The 27,950-nt window shown below is 43.9% G+C and overlaps 1 protein-coding gene across 1 annotated transcript; it reads right to left on the bottom strand.

Moving 5' to 3' along the window:
• Positions 1–27,812, bottom strand: acsl3a (acyl-CoA synthetase long chain family member 3a). Its single transcript, XM_047594936.1, has 15 exons — positions 27,637–27,812; positions 20,794–21,287; positions 18,548–18,725; positions 13,300–13,409; positions 12,511–12,649; positions 9,747–9,897; positions 9,286–9,409; positions 8,340–8,411; positions 5,444–5,583; positions 5,152–5,324; positions 3,368–3,442; positions 2,686–2,877; positions 2,119–2,233; positions 1,730–1,887; positions 1–1,645 (listed from the first exon to the last, which is right to left on the bottom strand). The coding sequence occupies exons 2-15, from the start codon at positions 21,166–21,168 to the stop codon at positions 1,488–1,490; spliced, it is 2,160 nt and encodes a 719-aa protein (XP_047450892.1). The 5' UTR covers positions 21,169–21,287; positions 27,637–27,812; the 3' UTR covers positions 1–1,487.
• Positions 27,813–27,950: the final 138 nt, after the last annotated feature.

Genomic DNA, 27,950 nt, shown 5'->3' on the forward strand with positions numbered 1-27,950 from the left:
TAGACCAAACACAATCTTTATTTACTTCATTTGAGTACGTTTTCAAAGGCAAATTACAAATAAATAGTCGGATGCACTTACAGTATGTTACAAGGCAGATTTTCTACAAAGAGAAAGGGAGTGGAGCTCCAAAATTGTTCTCTGGTCATTTAGCTTAAGTTAAAATAGACATTACACAGCTGCTTCCTCTGCTGATCACAGCTCCACACGAGTGCGATTATGAAACAGATTAAAAATCGGTCAGAAATTACGAAGGCGCAGTTCGGAATCACAAAAAAGGCAACAGGTGTCACATTGTGAGGGATGCTGGGGCCGTGTTTGTGCTGTGTATGGACATGATGAGTCACTGTCATTCTCATGCAAATGACAGAAAATAGGCACGGAGACGAGGCTTTAAACAGAATAACTGATTTGTGCTCATTATTCAGCTACCGCACCACACACACACACACGCACACACACATTTGGAAAGTTGTGTTTATGTCCCGCCTGCCTGACAGGCAGAAATGGCACATTTTCCTATTGCGCTGTGATTTATCAAATGCCGCGATGATTACACTGTAATTTCCATTGTGAAACAAGCAAGTAAATGTGCACACAGAAAAGTCTAATCTGTCACAAGGAGAATTCGATAGAGTAAACAACAGTGCATCTCTGTTTCTTTTTAAATAAGCCGAGCAGTTGCAAGTGTTTGTCATTTTCCTAAACAAGACTCGCCGTCGAAGGGCGTGAATCATTCGAACGCAGCTCAGGATTTTTTTTTTTTTTTTTTTGACCGACCTGCCCTTATTTGCCCTCGAACGACTTTGCGCTCAAGATGTGCTGACGGGAGAGACGTCCCACGAGTGTGAAAGTCACACTCTTGACTGTGGGTGGGAGACAAAATAAACCGCTCGCGGAACTCAAAACAAGTAAAAGGCAAGAAGACGAAGAAGAAAAAAAAAAGAAGAAAAAAAAAGAACCATCTCCTGACCCGCAGGAAATGCAAACAGAACACGAGAAGGAATTTAAACGCTATAAGTCGAGAGCTCTGAGGGGAATGAAAAGGAGACGTACGCGCGTGAGAGCAAAGCGATGAGGCGACAAACCGACCTGAGCTTCAGCTGTGGCAATGACACGAGTTCAACAGGCGACTTCAGCCTGTTTCATAACTCACATCTGGAACAATAAAGAAACAAAAAAAAAAAAACGCAGGGGTCTCACACCTTGACAGTAAGCGGACAGGGACCTCGTGTGTTTTTCTATAAGCATTTTGTCAGCCTGCCTTTTTGTAACAAATTCAAGTAAAAGCCGCAAAAGCCAGTTAATCCTTCTTTCTTTGAGATTTTAGGATTATTTAGATTTACCACAGATTTTTGGGTTGCTGTGGCTCTTTCACTGATGGGGTAGAGAGTAGGAGGAAGGGTGAGAGAGCACTGGGTTTCACAGGAAAGTGTTGTTCAGATCTGTGCTCTGAGGGTAAACTACGCCGTGCTGGTCCTGGTTCTCTATTTCCCGCCGTACATCCTCTCGATGTCGTCCTGGTAATGCGTTTTCAGCTCCTTGCGCTTGAGCTTGAACGCGTCGGTCACCAATCCCGTCTCAGGGGTCCACGGGTCGGGGCTCAGGCGGATCTTGCGGGGGATCTCAAAGCGCTCTAGCTGGGCTACAAGGGAAGGAGGCAAAACGTTAACTCGGCAAAAGGCGACCCACGCCTGGGGATCTGGGCTGAAGTTCGACTCCGTCTCACCTGCTAGCGCAGCCTCGGTGATGACCTTCAGGACCAGCTCCTCCATGGCCTTGCTGTTGCACAGATCCTCCACTGACCCGCGGATCCCGTACTCACCAGCCAGAGCCAGCAGGTGCTTCTGATTAGGGACCACAAAGCCTATCACGTACGTTTCATCACTGGAAGAAAAGCAGGGAGAGAGGAGAAGAAAACTGAGTGCGGGAATTATGTTGAACTAGTCTCTAGCATCAGTTTTATTAGCTGGGAACACGACAGAGCAGAGGGGGAACAAACTGAAAACAGTGTCAGGTGCAATACGACAGAACTGAATAAACACTTCAGGCTGCAGTGATATGTTCTGATTTCTGAGTCAGAAAGGCAAAGCATGCCACCTCCAACACACCACACACCTGTTGGCATAGGCACAGATGTTGTCGATCAGAGGGCAGTTCTTCAACATGGCCTCCACCTTGCCCAGGGACACGTACTCTCCCGCCTGGAGCTTCACCAGGTCTTTCTTACGATCTGGAAACACAGCACAGTCAGCCCGCCTGCACAAACATATGGCCACGTGCGCACGTATGCGTGTGGAAGCGTGTGTGTACATTTCGAAACGAGAGGGAGGAAGGAGCCATTTGCTACTGAGCTGTACGCGTCTGACCAGTGTCATGGAGATAAAAGAGGAGAGCTGGGAGGTTCTGGCTCTGAAGTAAACAGGACAGAGGAGTCATTTTTAAAACTGAAGCACGATCTGATTTGTTAAAAGGTTTCCTGCCAGAGAGATGAATGGAAGTGGAGCAGAGAGGTTGGCTGGAAGAAACCCAAAAGTGAGAGGGACAATGTTGATAATTTGTGCTTTTGATGTATTGGTATCCAAACCAAGGTAGAGTTCCTGAAGAGCACTTTGAAACTGTTTATATAAACCGTCTGAAGCACGCTCAATCCACGTGTCCCCCTCCCCCCTCGTGCCACCTCACCAATAATCTTGAGGCACCCGTCTTCCTGAATCTCTCCGATGTCTCCCGTACAGAACCACCGCTGGCCGTTCTCGTCCACCAAGAAGTCGTCCGAGTTTTTGCCCTCCCTCTTGTAGTATCCCATGGTCACGTTGGGTCCGCCAATGAGGATCTCTCCTCGAGGATGGGGCTTGTCAGTGCTACGGTAACCACCTGAAAAACAGGGTAAATAATCAGCGCATCGCAGGCGAAAACCGCCATCAAACAATCCGTCAATCTTTTTGATTCTGCTTCACAACAATTTGGTGGAGATGAAGTCCAGATGGTGCGTTTGGTCGAAATTCCAGTTCTGCTCTGCAAGCCAAGAAAGCCATAAACTCAACTTGATAAGTATCAAGTTTTAACGGAGCGCAATAAAAATGAGTAATGATCCATTACGCAAAAAAAGATGGGAGTTGTACAGGAGTGGGGAGAAAGTGGGATCCTTCCCTTACAAGGTTATGGAGCGAAATCTCCCCTCAGCGTCTCGCTAGCCTGGGAAATGTTCAAATCAGCGGTGGATGCACTGGTGTTTGTGTGTGTGATGAAATATTACAAACAACATTTGCAACGATGCGTGTCCTGGCGAATCCATGTGACATGGTGCGTTTCATCGTGATAACTGTGTGTGTGGGGGTGTATCGCCTCTCCCGGTCTCACTTACCCTCCACCCAGTCTTTGAGCTTGATCTCACAGCAAACCAGCGGGCCGCCCACTCTCCCAGTGCTGTAATCCCACACTGGAACAGACAACACACACACATACGCACGATTAGGAAGCCCACTAGAATCGAGGCACGACATTTATTGCCTTAGCAACACGACCTCACTTGCTCCCTCGCCATGGAAACCCCATCCCAAAGGAGCGTTCACAACACAGTGTTTTCCTGGCTCGAATGACCGCAGCAGACATGACAGGCAGCGAGGCTCTGTCGGTTTAGTCTGCCTGGGAAAGACTGGGAGGACCGCTCCTATTTGACAAAAGGTTTGGCCATGAAGGCCCGATACTGGCTGCATAGTTCAAAATCTATTACCGAGGCGAACATCAGCGCCACTGATAAGAGAGGTTCTTCTGAGCACATTAATGGGAAAAATTGGTTTGGCGTTCTTGAGGAGCTCTTGGGAACGTCTGCATATTCCTTTCGGGGAGACATTCTTTTTTGTTTATTTTACAAAGAGAGTAACGCTAGTTGAAATCCAGATACTAATCGGGTTCTCGGCCTACAATGATTTGTTGCTAATGCGGATTTGCTAATGTGGATTTTTCCACACCGCCCTGTCTCTTTTGATGCAGATAACCCGCTATTTTCTGGGTTTTCTGCAGCCCGTGCACAGTAGATCTGCTGATTACTTTCCTCTCATCCATTCTCCGGTCCTGGCCCTAAACCACTCCTGACTCCCTTCCAGTTCCCCTAATGCTTTTATCTCTGCTGTCAGGTTTGGGGGGGGGGGAAAAATAATCGTTTTGGTAACTTCCCACAATTACTCAATAATGTGCGACTTTTCCATTAATGAATCTTCATATGGAGCAAAATAATATTTTTATTTCCTCCTAGCGACAAAGCAGCCGTTACTGCTGACGCAATGCTGAACTTTGTGCTGATCTACTGCAGATAAAGAAGTCCAACGGCTCTCAACTGTGCTAGTGACATCGGCTTGCAATATTCTCACATACACAAAGCTAACATGCTAATGTTTAGATGGTCCAGTGCTTATTTTGATCACCAATTGAGTTATTAACATTTACTAATTAGCATTTACTAATGTTAATTAGTTACTGTTAATTACTGTTTCTGTCATTTAGTGTATTGTACTTTACATAATTAGTGTGGTGAAACTGTTAAAAAAAATCAGAATTCAAATAAGGATGCTCAAATAGCGATGCTAACATTGGGCCAATACTGGACTATACTCATAACCAGCTTTGAAACAACCTCACCCGATACTTTACAGCAACATGACGGTATCTTCTCACGTGCCATGCCTTTTCAGTAAACCCAAACAAAGAAGGCAGTAGGTTATCTGGAGGGTTTCTTATGAACCACTGCTATAATTTCTCATTTCTCAAGTAGTGATGCTTTTGGGTACAAGTAGGAGCTTCTGAAGAATCTCAGTGACGACTAGTGGATACACAAGAAAGATGGCCTCTGCTCTGATCCACTTCGAAAAATAAACAGAGTTTATTTGAAGGAATCGCACGATGACTGTGCCATCGCAAGAATGAAGGCACTGAAAGCAGCAGAGATCAAAAGACAACTTACTGATTGGACCTGCTGCTGGTGCTAGGTCGAAGGCGAGGGTATTTATCATGAGGGATAAATGGATGCTTGACACATCGGTGATATGTAATATATTTCATTTCCCCCCGTTGTGATTTATAGGGATATTCTTAAATATTCTGCCTGTATGCCTGGTGTGTCCTACTAGAAACCTGTCATTTTCTGCTTACGCTCGCTGATGGTTCCAGCACCGCAGGTCTCCGTCAGGCCGTACCCTTGACCGACTGGGCAGCAGAGACACACATTCATGAAGCGCTGCGTGGCCGCAGACAGTGGCGCTCCACCTGACAACAAGACCCGCGTTCGACCTCCCAGCAGAGAGCGAATCTTCTTGAACACCAGTCTGCGCAGATAAACAAACGAGAATATCAGAGGGAGGGTTCTCCTACCACGTTGGGAATTTATACAACTTTCGAAACCTCTTCAGAAATGACATAAATGCGACCGCAACGGTTTACATACCTGTCACACAGTGGTGTGCTGTGTCCTTTGATGAGCTGCTCCAGTTTGTAGTTGTACGCCAGAATGAAGAGTGTTCTCTGCACGAAGCTCATCTCCTCGACTTTGGTCATGACGTTCTTATAGATACGGTCCATGATCTCCTGGAGGGAGGAGGCAGAGCAGAAGACACAAAATAAATGCATTAAAGAAAACTAGCAGAGGCAACGGACAAAAGCAAAATGACACGGTAAATGATGGTGAGGAGATACAGTTTTTATACTAAGCTACTTAGACGCAAGTCATGAAGCTTTAAAACTACAGATTCTGCTGTGGCCTCCTATAAACTCAGAATTTAAGTCAACGTCATACAATAATTTAAGTATTAATAACATTTGTGCCATTTTTCTGTAAAACTGGAGAATTTAGGTCAAAGAAGCTGAAACTAGGTCTGTTCTCTGGAGGTATTTATTCTGACCCAAGCTAAAGAAGACTGAATGCTATATTAGTCCACTGGGAGACAGTAAAACGTAAAGAGCACGACTTTATCTAAACACAAATGCATACAAAATGTGAAGAGGTGCTCATTAAAAGCTCCCCAGTGGATTTCAGACAGTGAGTGACCCACAAAACATCTGAGTTTATTCGAGCTAACTGCTGTGAGATTCAATCACCCTTTGCCTCCTTTCAATAATATGTGGTAGAAGGAAAAGGTACATGTGACTTGTGAATGTATCGTTTGGTCTAACCATTAAAACATCAGCTTCACAGCTTTTCATCTTTAGGCAATTTGATTCTTTACTTTATAAGTTCAGTCTATTTCATACTTGTTCATTCTTACCCACTTTTAGAACAGCGGCTTTGGCCACAGCAGGAAAATGTTTCAAGTACACACAACACATCTTTAGTGTAAAAGTCTAATATTTACACTCTGGTTAAGCTTCATTTCCACCAGTTTCTACCAACGTGTGAGAAAATGGCAAAATGTGGGAAAATATGATGTTGAACAGTACGAGTAAGACGTCAAACAGTTCTGGAGAGCAGCGGGGCTGATAATGGTGAGCAATGAAGCCTTGACATCACATACAAAATGTGTATTTAAGTTAATTTCCTTATTCATCAAGGCTAATGTAGATGAAATGGAGTGAGCGCAGTGCTGGGAAGAGGCATATTAATCATAGGAAGTGGTCATAATGTGTTCTGTCAAAGGAAATGCAATGGCTTGAACTGAAGCCCACAGATTATGAGGAATTCATCATCCACATCAGCAGAGTGTCTTCAAAAGCTGGACTAGGGGAAAGGGCGCAAACCAGAAAAAACAATAAGAAACAGCTGGTCCTGGTGGGTGCGTGTATGTGTGTGTGTATGTGTGTGTATTATGTGTGTGTGTGTTTGGAGCTAAAGCAGTGAGAGAGGAAGTGGACGCAGGATTCATGCAGCAGCCCGTTGTCATATCACAGCAAACAATTTGTATGTGTGTGAGTGTGTGAGTGCGTGTCATGGGGATAACCACATGGGGCTTTCTCACGTTCTGTTTACAGCTGTGAATGGTTCCAGAGACTGGGGCCCTCTGCCCTTTACCACTACGACCACTGGGAGATGGAGCGGTCGGGGGGGGGGGGGGCTGTTCTCGTGATGTGTGAGAGAGGCAGAGAGCAAAGAGGCCGGGATGCAGCGTCTAAAACTAGCCGGTCGAGCCAATACGGGACAAAGGTATTAAAGTATCCCATCATTTCAGAGTTCTTCGTGGAATTCAGTTCACTGGCTAATGTAGAAACATCACTCCAAAGTCTGGATTTCACAGTTTGTATAGGCCTTGACTTCGAGTTGATAAAGTTGGAAAATATTAGAAAATAAGATAATGGATGGAGGCAAGTTGTAAAAATATTCGCTCATTTTATTGCTAGCCAATCATAGGTGTTTATTGCAAATATTTATGCAAAGGCAAACTAACAGGCTACAGTTGATCTCAATGAATATGTAATTAGAATCGATGTAACTGACCATTTAAATGCAAACAAGCAAATAAACTTTATCACTTCATAAAACTGAAGACAGGCTCAACTTAAGACCCAACAAGCATCAGCTTTCATTCGGTAATAAACAAAAGTTGCTATAAAACCAGATCACTAAGTAGAGAGACACTAAAATGCAGCATTACGCTGAATGGGACTGTAGAGGTGCATGCTAAGTCCTTCTGTTGCACAAAAAGAGTTAGGGTTAAAAAGTTACTGCTTCATGCATTAACTGTGTGAATGAATGTAATGGTAATATACGCACAGTGACCATGTGCATTAAAACCCTCTGAGGTCATATTGTTGGCAACATTCAGAGTGAGTGCAACCTTTTTCTTTTCAGTTCACACTGCCCTGCTTTTTCAATTCCCTTAACTGTGAATTTAAAGACTAATAAAGCACTCGGTGGGAGGGTGGAACAACTGCTCTGCTCTTTCATTAACAAAATAAATTACAACAAAGTTCTGAGTTAAGCCAGTATTGAGCTTCCTCATATGCTGAAAAATTAAAACGCACTTCAAAGACCAGCCTAGGACAGGCCAGCCTCCAATACGCCACGCCAGCCTCCGGGCGTCTCACGATGTCTCGTGATAAAGAGCAGCGCTGCTGACTGGCGGCAAAACGCGCCGCCGTTAGTCAGCGTGAGGATGAGTATTTACGTCATAGTCAGTTCAGACACAAATCCAGCAGATCCAGACATGCTGGACTGTATCAGTGCTAATCCGCCCCTGGACCACGAACAAAGACGGGCGGAAATCTGAATTACTTGTGATGCGGCCAAACAGAAGCCGACAACACTGTCTGACACACAGACATGAGGGAGAGCGACTTAGTGAGAGATGCTGCACATGTCTAACGCACATGTCACTGTGTTGTGTTGTGTTGAGTGCACCGTCTTGACGTACCGGGACAGCTGCCATCAGAGTGGGCTGCAGGACGCTGGTGTCTCCCTTGCTTCCTGCCTTGATCTTGGTTGACTTTGGGTGGGAAAAAACAACAACAAACGTCACACAAATGACCACACACATTAGATCTCTAACTCAACTTTACTCTGTACAATACACTAATGAAGTGTATGAGTTTGACATTATGCAGAGGCACACGGAGTTAAACAGCATGTTTCTAGTTCGTGTAATAATATGAAACACGCTTCAACACTTTGGTTGTTATTCACTTTCCTGCCTAGAGTAGATCTTGTGTCTCTATAGTAACTTACAGGTGGAGGCTGCTGCCAAGTAGCTTAGCTTAGCTTATCTTAGCTTATCTTAGAGCATGGAAACAGGAGAAAACTTATTTGCTGCACATAAAAAACACATGTAAAACATTGTGCATACTGATGAGTTTTAAAACCCAGACACACCAAACCAATCATCAACTAGCGGCGGGTGGCTGCGGTGTCGTCTCATGTCCCGCGGGTCAAAAAAGTTGTACTTGAACACACCGCAGCCAACTGGCCAATGTACTGTGCGGCCTTTGGCTGCGCAGGAGGAAATGACTCCTCATACCAGCAGGTGGCAGTAGTTTGTATTTTTCATTTAAAGCAGTTGAGCAGCGGGGTCTTCAGTGCCTTCATTCGAGATGGCCATGTCATTTTGAAAATATTGGAATACATATACAATTCCAATACATATTGGAATGTAGATGAAAATAATTTGTGTGCATCTTCTTGATTTTGTCACTTGCTTACCACCATCCCTCTAGCTTGTCTTTTCTACCTAAGGTGTAGATGTGATGTATGTGAATTTATCAGGCTTCAGTAGGTGGATTTTGTTACCTTTGGACAGAACCACAGACACATTTCTTTGGAGTCTCCTAATGTTCATAGTCTGCTTCAGGTTTGGAGTTATTTACCTGGTCAGCAAGAGTTTGAGGTGAAGAGTAGCCGATCCTACAGCCGTGGGCAATACAGACGAGCTCTGCACTCAGTTCCAGTACGTGGGCAAGAGGCAGGTAGCCAATGTATGTGTCCTCCTCACTGTAAACACAAAGACACTCTAAAAAAAAACTCAGATGTGGAATATTAGGTCATTAAAAAGGGTGTGCTTGAAAACTGACTTTATTATGTAGGTCTGCACCCTTGACTTAATTTCATGTCCTCAAGCATCTATCCCATTCCCCAGAGAGATGCTTTTTGTTTCCGCGTTAACACTTGAGTTTTATGATGACACTGTCTGGCTGAACCAGTGTATTTTCCATGATGTCAAAGTTTGAAACTGACACAAGCAACAGCAAGAAATTTGCTAATGGAAACGTGTCCAGTCTTTCTGTGTAAGTACAAAAAAAGGCTAATATAGACTGTTTACGGCCTTTACCACAAGTTGGGTATCCTCTCCGCCATTCCCGTGATGCCAGCGATGATGTTGCTGTGGGAGATCATGACGCCCTTGGGAATGCCCGTGGATCCGCTGGTGTACATGATGACCGCAATGTCCGAGGGCAGCGGCTGCTTACGCTCACGTGTGGCTGTGACGGGAACAGAGGAAACACGCGCACGCACAAAAAACACACTTGAGCCGAATGTGGAAAAAAAAAAAAAAAAAAAAAAATGCATGACAAAAATGGCTGATAACATGACAATGTGATTTGTGTGCGTCTATATTTACTAACAACATGCACATACTAGAACGTAGACTAAACAGCAAAAAAGCGAAACATGCGCCGCTGTTTAAACACCGTCCACATTCTGGGACTCAACATGAGATAAACTGATTGAATAAATAGATTAAGTTGGATAAATTAGTGTTGCGATGTTCCTTTTGTTGCATGTGTACAAGATGAACACATTTGACAAGGGCAGAAAATAAACTGCGGTTAAAAATGCGAAAGGAACAGTAATTTACAACACATGGATGGATTACAGTTAACGCTGATGTCAAACAACCAGGCAGCTCTTGGCACGGTGAAAAGGTTGTCTCCGCGTCTAGTTGCCAAACACACCATTTCCTCTCCTTCATTCATCTCGCCTGCTTCTCTTATCTTGCACTTATTCTTTGGCATTTTGGCCACCCGGGTTTTTGGAGCCAGAATTGACCAGATTTGGCTCAGACAGTGGAATTAATTTTTAATTTTTTTAATTAGAGAGGAGAGTGGTGTGGATACATTATGTATGCTCATATGGTGGCATATCCTGCGTCGTTGTCCATTTTACTCCAAATGCGACCATTATTAAGAAAATTAAATTTATGCTGCATCAAAGAAGAGAACATACACTTACTAGGACAATGATTATTAAGGAAAGTGAGAGATTTTCTTGTCTTGAAGCCAGAGTTGTTGCCCCCTGCTGGCCATTGGCATAAACTGCAGGCTTAAAGATATTCTATGGTACTACTGAGTCATCTGGGCCTTTGATTTTGAACCCAAACTATGATTCTGCAGCCAACACTAAATGTTGGTAAAGGTGTGCAGGCTCCACTGCTGCTTTTGGGGTTTTGAAAGTTACCGATATGTCCATGAAAGTGTTTGTCCTGCGACTCCCAAGACTTCACAGCTTTAAAATGAGCAGCAGAGACAGAGTTTGTGCATAACTATGTAACATGCAATACTTGAGCCAGACAAACTATTTTGGGCACTGCGGTTTGTTTGTTTTTTGCTAGAGGCTGGCGCTTAGTGGGGGAGGTTTCAAACAAATGAATGCCACAGGGTTTTGGTGGAAATCATAGACATCGATGAGACAGTCTCTATCAGTCTACCACATTATATCATTTAATTCTTAACAAACAACAAGCAACGTTAACTAATTTGGATGATTAGACTACCCATACAACAAATTGAGTGCAGTGTGGTTATTCTTGGTCACTTAAATATGAAGAATATGCACTGACCTCTTAAAAATCTATAGCAACTACCAGGTGTGAAGAGGATATGACGCCTTTTACAGGGAACATAATTGCAACACATGCAAGAAAAATGAATAAAATGAACATTTTAGTAAATATCTGGTGCATAACAGTCGTCAAGGCCAGTTGGGAAACAAGTTTTATTTCCTGTCCAAGTAACGTGTGGAGTAAAAGCAGGGGACAGTACATCAGCGTGACAAAGGTAGGACCTGTCTCCTTTCCTGTTCGACTTACTCACATTGAAGCCGTGCTGGATCGTGTGCTTTGAGAGTTAATGTCATGTGAAGTTAAGAGCGCTGTGTATAAACATGACCCCGCATTGTATCCCACTGCTCCGTCCTCCCTTCCTAACCCTGACTCCTTCTTTCTTTATCTGCGCAGCACCAGCTAGCCATGTTTTGGGTCAGTCGGTTCAAGGGGCCTCAATGCAAAGCGAAGAGGGGGACGGGGACTCTTCCTCGGCTGAGTGTGCACGGCATCGACCTTAATCTCACACAGATGTCTGCACTTCCTCATTCTCATGACCTAATGGGACTGATACCAATCCACCCCCGTACAACATGAAAACCTCCATCATGACAATTTAATTTATTGAAGGAGTGGGACAGTCTGACGGTAAAGCTGAGGGCTTTTAAAATACTACTTCAACAAGCTGGTTCACATTGCATAATGTTTGACCTGCTGCCGTTTTGAAGGGTTGATACGTCGAAAACGCATAACAAGCTGCTAACAAATGTGTTATTATGACTTTCAGCCTATTTAGTTGACGGCTTTCAGTTTCTTTATGAGGAGTGCTTGAGCCAATACAGAGAATAAAAATAGTTTTCCAGGCGAATGAGCCATTTTGATGAAAACTAAATCCACAATCCACTAAATCCAGTCAGATGACGTGTATGGCTACGTTACTGTTGCTCTTTTGTCCATCACCGCATAATAGCAGCCCAAACGACTTGATTGGCTTGGCAGATATTTGCCAGAGGATAATCAGCTCCCAACGGACTCCAGACCACCTTTTTTAAATATTCAAGGTGTGGCTTTATTGTTGTTTGTACAGTTTGTATGATGAGAAATCTAGTTAGATATAGTTACATATAGGATAAGTAGCAAAATCTCAGTCTCAGGTTTTGTAAGAGCCTCAAACTATTAACTCTACTGAACTTTAGGGAGTAAAATTAGCAAACTAAATGACACTTCGCATTTTAAATTGACAAACACGCATTTGCGCACACGCACAGCTTACCATTTTCAGTCTGGGCTCCCAGCTTTCGAACGGCGGCCATGTTGTGGACAGTGATGCCACGTGGGTAGCCGGGCCATGTGGTCGGCTCGTCGTCCACTACGATGATATGCTGCAGCCTCGGTACTTCGATCAGGATGGCCTGAGGCGCACACACACACAGAAACACCAACAAATCTAATCACGGGCTAAAAAATGAGAAGCACATTGTGTTTACACTGATCCGGCATAAAAAGCAGGTTTATCTTTGATGAGTAACAGGAAGTCCCATGCACATCGTCACACACAATATTTGGGCTGAGAGGGGGGGGTGTGTGAGAGTGAGCAGACGGGCTTTGTGTTTATGTGACGGTGATAAAAGGAAGGAGATGAAACGCCAGGATGCATTTGTCTTCGGGGACTAAACCAGTCCAAAACTTTCCATAACACCCAGCATGTGCACTTATTATTCTTCCGTCTCTGCGGCGACACACTCGTCTAGTCTGTCCTGCCCTGGTGTGTTCTCACTGATGGCTAGCAGAGGCTGAGAAGTTGCCTTAATGTTCTACTTAGAAACCAGAGGCGTGCGATATCTGGCTACAGATATGTGATCATTCCCATTCATCACTGCCTAATACCACAGAGTTCATCATTCTGCTGCTCATCCTTGCGTTACAACTGTTGCTAACTCGACACATCTAAAAACTGTAGCTCGCCAAGACTTTGTAATGCACATCCTATTTCCCGTGAAGCTGAATTGTGTGCAAAGAGGTCTGAGGAGCATCTCTGCAGGAGCCTTTTGTGTGTTTTCACCTTGAGTCTCGTCTCCAGGAGCTCTCTGCTGGTGATGATGTGGCTAACCTGAGCCTCATTCAGCCCGTGGGCAATGGCGGGACCTCCCAGCGTGGAGTAAAGGGTGACCACTGCAACACACATAAAAACAACACATCATGTTAAGAGCAGGAGGTTCATATTGCTAAAATAATCCACTGAGAAAGAGGGTGAAATCAGCTCGCAACAAGACTACAGGAAGTTTTTTAGTTACTACAACTGTTGGAGGAAGAACCTCTTCTTCAGCATGAACAGCCGGCAGGAACTGAGAACGATCATAGGTCTTAGAACTTTTTGTGTATATTTTTTTAGCTCCTACTTTAAGATTGGTACTTGCCCAGAACAAGAGGTAATTGGATTGCAGTAAATTTATGTTGCTTCTTCCAGAGGAAAAAAAATGGACCAATGGTGACGTGCAGGTTTTATCTAGACTATGTGCGTCAATGTTGCATGATTCAACTTCCAGAGGTGGCGGTTATGTCACTTTAGTGTTCCCACTGGTGGTGTGAATGTAAACATAAAAACATTCCTCGCAGATGTGTAGATCTCGAGGCTGCTCCCCAATGAGTAGCTATGGGCGTTTTGAGAAAGATTTGGTCATGACGCACACATTATAGTAAATCTAATACTGCAACTTTACTATTTCAAAAAACGTACTCAATGGCCACAAGTTTCAGAAAATCAAGGTTCATTTAAACTTATAATGTTGCATTCACGATCTGAAGCACTGCAGGAATTTCTATAGAAACATCTGCAGACTCGCCGGGCCACTTTGCAAGTGCCTCTGGGCCGCATGCGGCCCGTGGGCCGCTAATTGAATAAGGCTGCCATAGACAGTATGAGAAATGGAGGCCATGACAGCTCCTCAAAGGTGTAGCCAAAGTGAGCAGAGCTCCCCCTAGTGAATGACTTCAGTATAGGTCATAGAGTCCACCTCCTCCATATTAGGTTGATGCTGGCCCACTTAACTGACTTTCAGCTTTCACTTTCACTTTCAGTGGGGTGTATAAGCGGTGGACGGGACAAGGAGGAGTATAAAGGACTGGTGGACAGATCACCTGCTTAATGTGGACACGACCTAAGACATGGTGATTGACTTCAGAAAGGGAACAGCTCATCAGCTCCTCAGCATCTTTGGCAGGGATGTGGATGTGGTGGAGGAACACAAGTACCTGCGAGTGACCATCGACAACAGACTGAACTGGAGGACCAACAGTACAGCTGTGTACAAGAAGGGCTGCAGCAGACTCTACTTCCTGAGGAAGCTGAGATCCTTCAAAGTGTGCAGTAAGATGCTGGAGATCTTCTACCAGTCTGTTGTGGCCAGCACCCTATTCTCTGATGTGGTCTGCTGGGGGAACAGCATTGCAGGCATTGATGCCAACAGACTGAATAAGCTGATCAGGAAGGCTGGCTCTGTCATTGGCTGCAGACAGGAAACGTTTGAGGTGATGGTGGACAGGAGGACACTTGGCGAACTGTTATCAATCATGGATAACCCTGACCGCCCTCTCCACCTGATGATAGACAGACAGCGGAGCTCGTTCTCCAAGAGACTCAGACAACTCTGTTGTCTCAAAGAACGCTGCAGGAAATCTTTCCTGCCTCAAGCCAAACGCCTGTTTAATTCCTCATCTGCATGTGACAGATAACACTCTGTACATTAATTATTTTCCCTCCTTGTATACACTTTTTTGGTACCAGTTCACTTATTTTTACAATTCTGTAAATAACGTGTATGTAGTAGATTGTGTTCTTCCTGTTATATATAGTATGTATGGTGTTGAGTGCCTGTACATTGCTGCTGCAATGGTGTAATTTCCCAGTTTGGGATCTATCTATCTCTGTCTATCTATATTAGTGGATGGGACTCGGGTCAAACTAAAACACTACAATACATGTCAAATAATGGCTTCTGTCATTTTAGATGGTTAAATCATACTGATGAATGTTCAAGTGTTTCTTTTAAGGAATTACATTTTAGTTCTCCACTCTCAGACAGTACTGTGCAGACTCACTCCAAACTCCCAAGAGGGCAGCGTTCATATCCTTGGAGTTCTAGCATCAGTTTGACAAATGGAAGGACAGGACCACATTAATAATAACAGAGTATACTAATATGTCTCACTGGCAAATTGCATCTCTGCAAACTAGCTTTGGGACAAGTCTGCACGTGGACACTGAGCGAAACACGTACGTGCACAGCCTACACCACTCAGCGGTTCTGTGTCGGCTCCTCCCGCTCACATGACATCATCGGGCACCTCCAGAGGCCTTGGTCGAAACTCTCAGCCAAAGGGACGCGAGCTCTCACTGCCTGATGAGCTCTCCGTTGGGGATATAAACACTACTGGTATGCGAGTGGGTCTGGTGTTGTGACTAAGTGCATATGTGTGACGGAACTCTGGTTACATCCACTCTGGAGTGTCACCAGCTGGAGCAATAGAAGGTTCCTGTTTCACTTTTTCTTTTAAAAACTGATACCAACAAGAACTGTCTGCATGTGATTAGTATAGTATAGTATAGTATATAGAGTTTGAAAACACTGCATTGTGCTTCTTTGCAAAGACCTGATCTGAAAAGAGAAAAGCAGTGGGCACTTGGATGCTCACAGTCTGCATTCCAGTTCATCTCAGAGGTTTTGCATGGAATTAAGGTCAGGGCCCTGTGCAGGCCAGTCGAGTTCTTCATACACTGGGCTCATGGACATGGAGGCCAAAGGCATGTTGAAATAGGAAACAGTTTTCCCCGATCTGTTCAGAAAGAATTGGTAGCTTCCTAAAATATAATATGCTTCAGTGTTAAGATTTTGCCATAATTACTGAAAGCACACGAGAGCATGAGGGGTTTGATTCAGTGGCAGCTGCATCCTCCAAAAATAATTGCTTTTTCCGTGGGAATTCATGCCTCTGGACATTTCATAAATGTGCTACATTTCAGTTCAACTTTCAGTCATTATTCATAGTTATTTATTCATTGTGAGGAGAGTTGGTTCTACTATGATGCATTACAGGAATCCCTGGAACATGAATGAAGTGAAGGCCCCACACTGTATTGGAAGTAAAAACTCAATCAAATATGAGTGTGTGTGTGTGTGGCTAAAAGACCAGAGCACAGGGACGAACGTCAGGTCAACTAAAAAAACAGACAGAATCAGGGAAAAGGGGACGTGAGTGAAAGAGAAGGAGAGCAAGGTGTCAGGGGGAGAAAGTGCACGGCGGGAGGAAGAGAGGGACAGGCCTCTGACCCCGTGTCCTCACTCTGACACAGACACATGTGTTTGTGGGACAGGGCTTTGCGCGACGTCACGTTTTTGCGTCACAGAGCCTCAATACTTCCTGCGCTGTCAACTGTGTGTGTGTGTCTGAGCGCGTGTGTGGATGAGGGCCGTGACACCTCTAGCCGTGAGATCTAAACACCAGATTGGGCCCCAGCTTTGCAAACATACACAGAGTCGCACACCACTTGCTAAAAGTCAATTTAGTACAGGAAACACAGAAAAAGTCTCCACTCAGCAGGAACCGACATGGAATTTGGCGCTGTGCTGATTTGCTCTTTAACCTTGACCGGTCAGATTTTTTGCTTTTTTCTTTTTGACCAATAGCATCTTAAAAGACTGCAAAAAGTCAAGACTTCTTGATTCCAGGTTGTGATTGTTTTCGCTGTGCAATAGCTGTTAGTTACAAGTCCTCAATTTAACACGTTAACGAGTGCAGACAACTCAATAAGTGCATCTTCCTTTTGACACTGAGCCAGTGTGCGGTGGACGTACAACGAAGTGAACACACACACCAAGCGGCTGAGTCCACTGGGGGCCCTTGGCTGACTCCTTGATGCCTCTGTCAACATCAGATGCTCCCGTAGACTCTCTCACTCCTCTTCTGACGCCATCCCAGTTTCATTCTCTTGCCTCCCCTCCGTTCCCTCCCCCGTTTCTCTTTCCAACCCCAAACTCCCCTCTGCCCCCCGTGCTATGCGTTATCCGCTGCCCCTGGCTTTTCCACTGTTTGCGTTTGCAAGGGAGAAAGATGCTTTATAAAGATGCTTTCTTGGCTCGCACTCGGTGGCGTATTTTAAAACGCATGACAGTTTAATGGAGCCCACTCTGAAGCACACGGACATAATGAAAGGTCCTTCGTGACCAATCAAAAAGATTTAATGGACTGCTGAGGATGCTTGTAGTAAATAATGTAGTAAATAAAAAGTGTAATATTTGCTACACAACATATTAAAGAGTAAATCAGTGCAGAATACCTCAGGGTGGAAAAGTGCTCCAGTATTACTCTCTATAGGCAGGCACATTGTACCAGGAGGTCATAAATCTTCGTGTTCCCAGAAACACTATAATCAGCTTTCTCCCAATGTTAAATGATTCATTTCATCCAAATATGTGAAGAACCATTTTCTGTTACACAAGGAGCCTTTTTTGTATGTGGCGTATGTGGTGTAAGTGGCGACGCCATACGTGTGGAAAAGTAAAAATTGAATTCTCTTGTCATATTTTCGTGTATTTCCTTTACAAGAGCATGAAGGAACATGGCGGAAAGAGAGCGGGAAGGGGGGGAAATGGGACACTTATGTAACAGCGAGGCAGCGGGGACAAATTGGCCTTCTTCTGTCTCAGCTGGGGCCCTGCATCTTTCAAATCGGACACTGCAACCAGCAACATGCGCACGCACGCACCAGCTACAAATCAGGCGAACTCAAACACATTCGGAAGCTGCTTAGCGGGACATACCAAACAGAAGAGAGCCTTCGAAGTTTCGGCACAGCACAATCTGTAAAGTACAGCTCAACTGTGGGTGCGTGAAATAAATTAAATCCATTCGTCCTTAATCTGTTCTGCGTCAGGCACTCACATTATTACAGTATAACGGGGTTTTAAATCCTCCAAGTTAAAGTATGACTTTATTATTTGAGAATGACGAAGGGTATACGAATGTAAACTGGTCTTGTATGTTAAAAAAAAGACTAAATGTGAGCCCATACTGCACATAGAAACTGCACTTGCAATATCATGAATGTTGAAAAAGACAAAAAGCTAAATATGAGTCATGGACATTGTAGAGAAATTGCAATTTGTAACTCGTTTTAATCTTAGTATGATCAACTATTACTTCACTTTTTGTGATACAATGTAGGAATTTAAGTATTTCATATGAGGCAGCATTTGTAATCTTCCTCCTAAGTGTCAGCTCTTTGTCAATACTCTTCCACGTCTACAACTTACATGGGAAGTTGTAGGTGAAGCAGGCCTGGGCCGCTATTATCCACTCTGCTCGTGTCTCACAGAAGATGGCGATGTTGGTCTTTGGCCTCTGCCCCAGCGATGCCAGACCGCTGCCGAGCTGCGTCGCTGCTGTGAGAGTCTCCTTGTATGAGAGCCAGTGGTACTCTCCTAGAACCACCTGCAGGGAGTAAAACTTTTGTTACTGATGGAGCAAAGTTTGAGTAAAAAGGCCGACGAGAACGATGAGAAGCAAACAAAAGGAAGGACTGATGCAAATCTAAACAAACTAACTCTGACCAAATCAGCCACGGAAACACGGGGGAACACTGTTGCTATTATGTGTCTGCTTCACATTAAGGAGTTACAGGAAGCACAGTTCGCTATTAACTACTTCCTCCTTTACTGTTCATGGTCATCCCCATGAGCAGAAGATAAGCACCGGCTTGTGGAAACACTCGCCAACACTCCTAATCTGACGACATGAGGGGAGCCTCCTCCACGTGTGTTAGTGAGGCTCTACCGACTCCTGATGGTTCATAAATGCCAGTGCACACAAACACACGGAGAGACGCACTGTGACGCTATCCACTGTATATGGTGCCGTTTCCCACTTGTTGGAAACAACATGCAGGGGCTAAATAGCTAAGCAACGTGCTCTTGCAGCAGTAAGTGTTTCAACAGCGTGCTTTAAATGGATTAGAAGGATCTGGTTTGCGGGATTAGTATAAGCAAATGAAAGGCAAAGTTGGCCAACTCCCGACTGAGCCGGCACTGTGCATACTGAAAATCATAAATAACACTGTAAGTGTTCTTCTTGGCTAAACCTTAAGCATGAAACAAATCATGAAAAACTAAAACTTTCCTCCACAAATCCCCGATATGCTGCTGATGACAAAAATCCTTCCGTCCTTTTGGTTTCCTTTCTGTGCTCCATATTCTTGTCTCTCTCGCTCCATCCTCCCTCACAACACTTGTAAGACTAATGGAACCCAGGCTGTCTACTAGACTAATGAGCTATCAGCTGAAACAGCCGAACATTTGAACATTTTTAACATTTACAAGTGATCTGTGGTAACAGCAGGCGGAAAAAAGGTCACAAACAATTCAAAAACCATTAAAGCAGCTTCCACCTTTGTATTGCCCATTACTTTTTTTTTTTTTTTTTTACAGCAACTTGTCCGTGACCTGCTGAAATGGTGCTCCTTCTATTCGTTTGCTCATTTCTGTGGACGAGGCTTGTTCCAGTGCATCCCACAGACTGTTTTGCACTTGATCATTTTGGGATTTTGTTTTAGTTGTTCCTAAGCAGTTTTTGTGGTGTGGCACATAAAGGGCCTCTAGTGTATTTAGTATCCTTCTGATGATGGCTGTTGTTGCCAGGAAGTGTTGTTGCTATGGGGTGGGGGAACCGTCTTATCCATATGAGTATCAGAACCAGAGTTTTCCCAGCACAATGTTGGAGATGTAAATACCCTCTAAAACAACAGTTCTCCAGAATTAAAAACGTTTGTATTTGTATTAAAAACTACAGAGGTCAGGGGCTTTCAGAAGCCTTTCAGCTTCATACTGACTGTATGTGAGTTTTGGCCTCAGAGACACTACAGATACTGTGCAGATGGAGCCACATTATATTGGTGACAATATGGTATTAACTAGGCTATCTGTTATAAGGTGGACTGCATTGTGTTCTGCTCAGGTTATTTTTCCTGTTTCTGTGACGCTTGCTCTGGGGTCTTGGGTTTAAGGTACAGTGAAGCACATTGAGGCAGTTCTTACTGTTTTTGACACAAAATAAAATTGAACTGAATTCAGGGGTGGCAGTGCTGCTCAGACTTAAACATTTATTTAGAATAATCTTTCTTAGAATGTTTGTTTATAATTAGCAAGTGAATGAAAAATGTCTTGGTTGAAGCGTTCTTTAAGTTGCTGGGGATTTTCCAGAGCCTACTTGGAGGAACTTTGCTATAATCCAGTCAATCCTTCCTTTTCTTTTTCTTGCCCAAGATCGCTCTGCTCTGTGTACATTCTCCATCCATCCTTACTGCACAATCAGTTGTTTAGTTTAAGCACTTCTACACAAGGAACCCTTTCACCCCTTGACTATAAGTCCATATATGAGAGTGGTATATTTCTTTTCTCAAATTGTCCTTAAAGTAACTTTGATATATTTTTATTTTCCCCTTTCATCCCATTTCCTTTTTTTTCCATGACGTAACAATGTTGCTGCCTTCCACGTCATAGCTTACCTTCTTATACACCTTCCCGTTGTCCTGTTCCACGTCCTCCTCACTTATCACCTCCCTCGTCCCGAGACAGTCTCTGTGGGGGAACCTTTTGGCCGCGTATTCAAAGACCTTGTCTAGAGTGTCCACTCCGGGGTGCAGCGACGCAACCAACCTCTTGGTGGCGCACACCGCCCGGTAGGGTCCCTCGGGACGTCCCAGCACCGATCGAGCCTTCGCCCTGTTGGCTCGCTCCTCCTCTGAGCCGTAGAAGCTCCTGTCGGGGCCGGAGACCAGGCTGAGGAGGTAGGAGGGCAGGAAGGTGACGACTGTGTAGATCGACACCACGAGATGGAAGAGGAGCAGCAGCAGAGGGTTCAGATCCTCTTTTAACTTCATCTTTGTGAAGCTACGACGAGCAATGGGGGAAGAGAGTGAGGAGGAAGCTCCTGCTCTTGCGGCTACAGTCGTATCCTCTGTTCCGTTTTAAAAAATGGCCACAGGTCTCCACAGTTCTCCTGGGGAAATAAATAACACCAGTATGTCATAAGAGCAACAACACTTTTAAAACTGGTTTTAAATTATCCTGGTGTTTATAACAATATGTTTTGCCGGAGAAGAAACCAGATTAAAACAGAACGTCACATGTACTATTGCACTTCAAAAAAGCAGAAGACACTTAGTTTAGGTTATTAGCAGAATGTTTTTTTTTTTTTTTTTTAAATTTCCCTTTACTTCTCTGCAACTCCTGTGTCCAGTGCACTTATGCCAACGAGCACAGCACAAACACAGCACATCAGTGTCACCTAGAGTTAGTATCAAGCACGAAATAAAAATGTCAAAGACAGACAGCGAGAGAAAGACAGAAATAAAGCAAAAAGGAAAATATAAGGAAAATAAAGAGAAAGGAAGGCAGGAGAGAAAGTGAATACGAGGTCCGTCTCTAACAGACGTGAAAGACAGTAAGTGTGAGAAGGCGTCTCACAGGTTTCTGAATGAGCTAAGGGAGCATGTGTGAGAAGGCACAAGCCACTAGACTGAAGAGGATGTCCAAGACAGAAGCAGATGAGACGCTGTAGCTCAAGTGTGTATAGTATAGTGTGTATATTACTTTATCCACCAGCTGCACCATACCCATTAAACCCATGATACAAGATTTAGTAACGGTGCTTCAGTGGGTGGGAAGTGTGTGTATTACACAGGTATTTAATAAAGTTGGTTTCATTCCAAATTTTAATTGTAAGACTCTTTGGATACACACATAAACCACCACCGTGGAGTTTGGGAGCTGTCCAGAGTTCTGAACAAAGATCAGCTTTAAAGTCATCTTACGACGTCAGGTTCCACTGTTGACTTTAGTTCTGTTAGCTCTAACTACTTATTATCAACAAGACTATGTACTGCCTAAACTATTTATTTTTTATTGCTATATTGCCATTTTTATGACATGTACCAAAACTGACGGACCCCCACAAAATCCTATAATACATGATTTCCAAGAAATACTTGGTTTTATTTGACAAAGAACCCAAATTTACTAAATAATGTTCAACGGCAAGTGGTCAAACAATAAGCAAGAAAGCATTAAGTTTCACTGTTAACCCTAAGAATACAGAAAGTAAAATGAACTTAACTCAATCCCCTTTGAATGTATGAACGGCAGATAGTACATGTTAAACAAAAAAGTGAACCCTCAGTTAACTTTACCATTGCTTGTTTCTTTTGTTGCATCTTGTGTCATTTTCTTATTATATATGGGATTCAGATAATTTACAGAAAAATGTTGTGGATGTAAAATTTTCATCTAAAAGTAATAATTAGAGTTGCACTGTACAAGACTTAACACAGACCTTATATATATATATTACATATACACATTATTATGTGTCTGTTGGGTATAGGTTTCTAAGCACCCGCTAACCTGCTAAGCTTCTGCTAACTTTCTGGTTTTACATTGGAGAATTCTGTTTCCACCAAGAACAGCAGAACCTATTCACCACTATTCCCCCCACCAGGGCCAGATATTACATCAACTCTGGATTATAGGATTATATGGTTGTGAAACTAGCCAGCGTGAGAAATAACCCTAATATATACACTACCAGTCAAAAGTATACATTGACATTTCTATTGAGGCTGAATGTATTTACAGATGTAAAACTTCACTTGTCCAAACACGGCAAGTGTACACATACATATATGCACATCATTTTATTAGCAGTTATTCATTATTCATATAAGGAAGAGTCTTGCTCTCCTGACGAATTATTTCCTCACTCCTCCAAAAACTGCCCGCTGACACATACAGTGTAGCCACCTCCCTGCTGTAAACTCTCATCCCTTAAGTTTCCCTGTGAGACTCATAAATAAATCAAAGATTCTACCAGCAGTGCTCTCCCTGGCTACCATCTGTTCCCTGTGGGATGTGGTCTCTCAGCTCGGCCGCGCTGTTGTTCTTTTCGGTGTCTTGTTACCCAGGCCGCCTTGCTTCATCACACGATGCTGCAGCTTTCTAAAACGGTGCAGTCTAGTGGAACAGATGTTTACTCCATCTACCGCTGGTATCCAGCGTGTGTTTACTGGCTTCGCGTCTATTTGATTTGAATTTTTGTCAGCAAGTCAAGGTCGGTTGAGTAGTGAGGCCACAGATTAGCAACGAGGTCAACTGTGTTGAAGAAATTACGAGAGAAGAGGAGAAGACAAAGTGGAGCAGGGAGCTGCTGACAGAACTTAACTTCTTCCACTGCTGCTATTGCAAAGAATGAGCAGATGTCTGCTAAATATATTAAGCATAAACGAACTGCGTGAATGTGCCAACAATTTTAACTTCCACTATCTTCTGCCAACCTTTTATATATATATAAAAAAAGAGAGAAATCACCTGATTCTGGCAGTAAAGTGAAGGCCTGTTTCCTTCCAAGCACTAAGTGACTTTGTGCGACCGCCTTCTTATGCTCGTTTGCTTTAGACTGTGGATGGTTATACAAACTTTAACCACAACTAAGTGTCACTAATACATCCATATTGCCACATACTGAACATATTACTTAAATACATCCGGTAGGAACCCGTCCTGAATCCGAACTCTCTGAAATTTTTTTATTAGATGTTCAATAAGATAATGATTTCATAATGTAACTGGAAACCTCAAAGATTTTCATTTAAAGAATCATCTTTTAAGTGATAGCCTGGTGTCAACAGACTGAATAAGAGTCTCCAGGTTCAAAATGCATAAGGTTTGATCTGCAGGGAGTTTGAAGGGCTGATGCCTAGAAAACACACAGCAGCAACTGTCTGCTAACAAACGCGCTCTACTGACTTTCAGTCTATTTAGTTGATGACATTACAGCAATTGGATTTCAATTGGATTATGGGGCGTGTTTGAACCAATGCAGAGAAAAAAAGAAACGCTTCTGCATGCAAGTGGAAAGTCCTACAACCAATTAGAGCCATTTTGTTGTAAACAAACTCCACGGTGATCAGATGACGTGTATGACTGCGCCACTGTTCTTTTTCTTTCCATTCTCACATACAGTCCAGACACACTACTGACATGGGCGCATCTATGCCGGAGCATGATCAGTTCCCAACAGGGGTACTCCTGCAAACCTTTTGTGGGAGGGGGAAGTCGGCCTGGCTTTCAGGCTAGTTACGTCACAATGGTCAATCACCAAATGAACATAATGGTAACAGAGCCTACAGGTCATTGATGGAAATTATTACAACCTGCTCAGCTGTGGTGACACTCCTGGGCAGGAATAGAGAATGCTCAATTGTCTGAACATCTCCATCTGATGCTGCTTCAGATTAACACATTTCCACGGGGGGGCATTGGCTTCTATTATGAATTAGTAATGAAATCCATTGTTTGTATGTGTTCTTTGCACAAATTGACGTTGTTCATCCAACATACGCGTCTACAAAACAAGTCAACTGTGAATGTGGGGTGAGCTGTTAGTCAAACAGCCACAGGAGATGGGGTGAACATCTCCAGCTTCTTTCACTGTGACCTGCTCTGTGTGCAACAGAGAATCAAACCACTGTCACTATTGAAAAAGGCGAAACGACTTCTCTTTATTAAAGTGACAATGTTTTGCCGCCCCCAGAGTTCATGCAATATTAAACCTGATTTGTTTTTATTGCCTGTGACTAGTGATGCCATCAAAACAAGCAGGACCGAACCCCTCACGACTGCTACTGCACCTAATAAAGTCAGACACACAGGGAGATTGAAAAGACCGGCAAAATATCAAAGCAGCAGAAACATTACACAATGGCATAAAAATTCAGTTACACACCCTGACTGGTAAACATTTGTATCTATTAAACACACCCATTCGATGACAACTCCAAAGTATCAGTCACAGATAAGCTATTGTTTATACAGGATGAGAACTACTCTTTTAAAACATACTGACTGTATTTATGTGTAAAACGGTTTGGGCACGCCTTAAAGATGTTAGGGAGTCATCAATATGTGTCCTATCTACCATAATATGATTCATTTACTGGAACAACAATAAACGTTGACTCATTTAAACTTTTTGATTTTGCAAATTCTTCCCAGTGAAATGCTCGGGATCAGCACATCTCGCCAATGAAAACGTGACGATATATAAAAGGTCTCTCTGGTTTTTCATTCACGTATTGCTGAATGAACTGTTGGTGGGCGGTGAAGACAAGGTGAGGCTGTCATAGGATGGGGGGCCACACGTTTCCACAAAAGCAGCTGTGAGAACAGAACATGACAGAACGTCACGAGCCGCCCTGATCAGCTACTTACTGACCAGATGTAACCAGTTCAACCTCCAAGCGGTTTAGAAAAAAGGTGGCTGGGGCTTTCGGAAAGATCCAACCACGTACGACCTCATGATGTGAACAATCTCGTTCTCTGAAAAAGATCAAGACCCCCAAATTGCACAACAGCGAAACATAAGCAAGATCAACACTAATCTACCTGCAGCAGCAGCAGCAAAAAAACAAAAAACAAACAACAAACCAAATCCGTAGCTGCAGAATATTGCTCAATTGTTGGCTTTATTCAACTAGCAGGCGCTTTGCATGCAGTTTCCACAGACTGGATTAATTGAGTAATATTGTGGCATGGTCGACGTAGCGGTGGGGTGAGCGGGCGTCTGTGTGCGTCCCTCTGTGTTTGTGTGTGTGCGTGTGGGAATCATTGCTTCCTCGAGAGATTGCGTGAATGGGGTCTTTTGTGTGCAGACGTCATCGTGCTTGCACCCACTCAGCTAAGCAGGCAGGCCGGAGTCTTGCAGAGGCTTCAACATGGGCATTGTGGTGAAATGGCGCACCAGCACACGACTCGGTCCCCGGGGTCAGGCCGATTGTGTGTGTGTGTGTGTGTGTGTGTGTGTGTCTGTGTGTGAGCGTGCTAAAAGAAAAGAGACGTATGTGGTTTGTTTGCACGTGTGGGCGCGGCGTGTAGGTGCAGGACACATGTGAAAACGGAATAACGTGAAATAATGACACGTTTGAAAGCCTGCAAAAAACAACTGAAGTGTTTTTAAGCGTGATTTCATAAAGAGTGAACGCACACAACACAATGGATTATGTGGATCAGACTGCAGCTTTGCGCTGCTTTTGTGTGCACGTGGTGACACAAACGGTTGGCATACACGCCAGTCACCAACATATTCCTTTCTTTGCGGGAAGCTCTATTTACAGCTTCTGAGTTGGATCTCGAGGCCCTAACCACATCTGATTTAGAAGGTGTTTGCGTTGGAATAAGAAAAAAACAAACAAGGTTTTACAAATTGCCCTTCCTAATGATCGGTTTGAATCACTGAAAACGAAATTAAAACCATAATGATGTAGTTTTGAATCCTTAGTCAGAGAAACACAGCTTCCAGGTACACGGAGTGTGTGTCTGCTCGTTAATCACATCTGACTGTGACAACAGCGTCTCTGTCTGTAGGTGCAGCAACACTCTAATGGACCTGAATCATTCGTTAACCATCGCCAAAGGCCTGTTCAATTCAGCTGTGCAAATAGATCCCAATAATTGTAGGCCCATGGTTGTAAAAGTCAGTGAGAGGTCTGTGTGGGGGTGACACAGTTTCACTTCCCGGCTTATGCGTTAAACTGAAGCCCTCAGAAAACCTGTTCCACTTGTCTCCATTCCCTAATTGGACGAACGTGCGCTAGTGTTCCATGAACCAAATATACACACTGCAATGGACGGGACTGTACAGAAATAGGTCTACTGAAAACTTGATGACACTTGTGTATCAGTGCGGTTTCACCTTAGGTGTGGGATACAACTTTATATGAAAACCTCTACAGGGAGAGCTCAACCCTGCATGTCTGACCAGTTTGATCAGTCTCAGCAGTAAGTGACACATGGTCTAGCTCCAACTTCCGGTTTTAAATTCCAAAATAAAAACCTCTCGCCATTGAATTTATGTTGCCTTCATTGTTATGTTAATCTTAACTGCCAAATTTAATCCACAAACATATGAAAGCCGAGCAATGTATACCCCTAAAGTAGCCTGATATTTCATGAAGCTAACTGTTAATTCTCATTTAAAACACAGTCACACTATGTATTTTCATTGCTCCCTGGTGAACAAATTAATTACACGCGTGTTACTGTTTAACACGACTAATTGTTTTTTTTTTTTTTACTTTGGAGCGACTCTCAGCCATTAATGCTGAAACGCATCATGTTACGTTCAACAACATGAAATAAACTTGGTGAAGTATGAGCCAAAAAAGTTTTTGATGACGAAATAATTACAGTAGCGTCAGCAACTTCCACAGTGTGCGCCGTCTCTTTGGGAGCAACTTGACGCTACACCGGCATCGCCTCCCAAATCTCGCGCGTCACGAAGCAATGAGGAAACTTACCGGCGAATGTCTCCGCCCGGTTGTCACTTCATCCAGGACCCAGCAGCGGAGAGACCCACAGTCAGCGTCGCTAGGTTCAAGCACTGCCTCAGACAGCTCCGTGCGTTCATTCATCCATCGGTTCTCAGTCCGGTTAGAGCCCGGAAGTAACACGCGCTTCGTGTTGTTGTAGGAGGATGGATGCGGGCAGGGAGGGAAAGCGCGTGATTCTCTGCGTTCTGATTGGGCTGATGGAGGTGGCGCGTGCGAGGGGCTGGGTCGAGGCGCAAGGAGGGCTCGAGGTGATTGCAAGCAGGGTTACTGACGGTCACGAG

The sequence above is a fragment of the Mugil cephalus genome, chromosome 9, assembly GCF_022458985.1.
Source record: "Mugil cephalus isolate CIBA_MC_2020 chromosome 9, CIBA_Mcephalus_1.1, whole genome shotgun sequence".
NCBI classification, from domain to species: domain Eukaryota; kingdom Metazoa; phylum Chordata; class Actinopteri; order Mugiliformes; family Mugilidae; genus Mugil; species Mugil cephalus.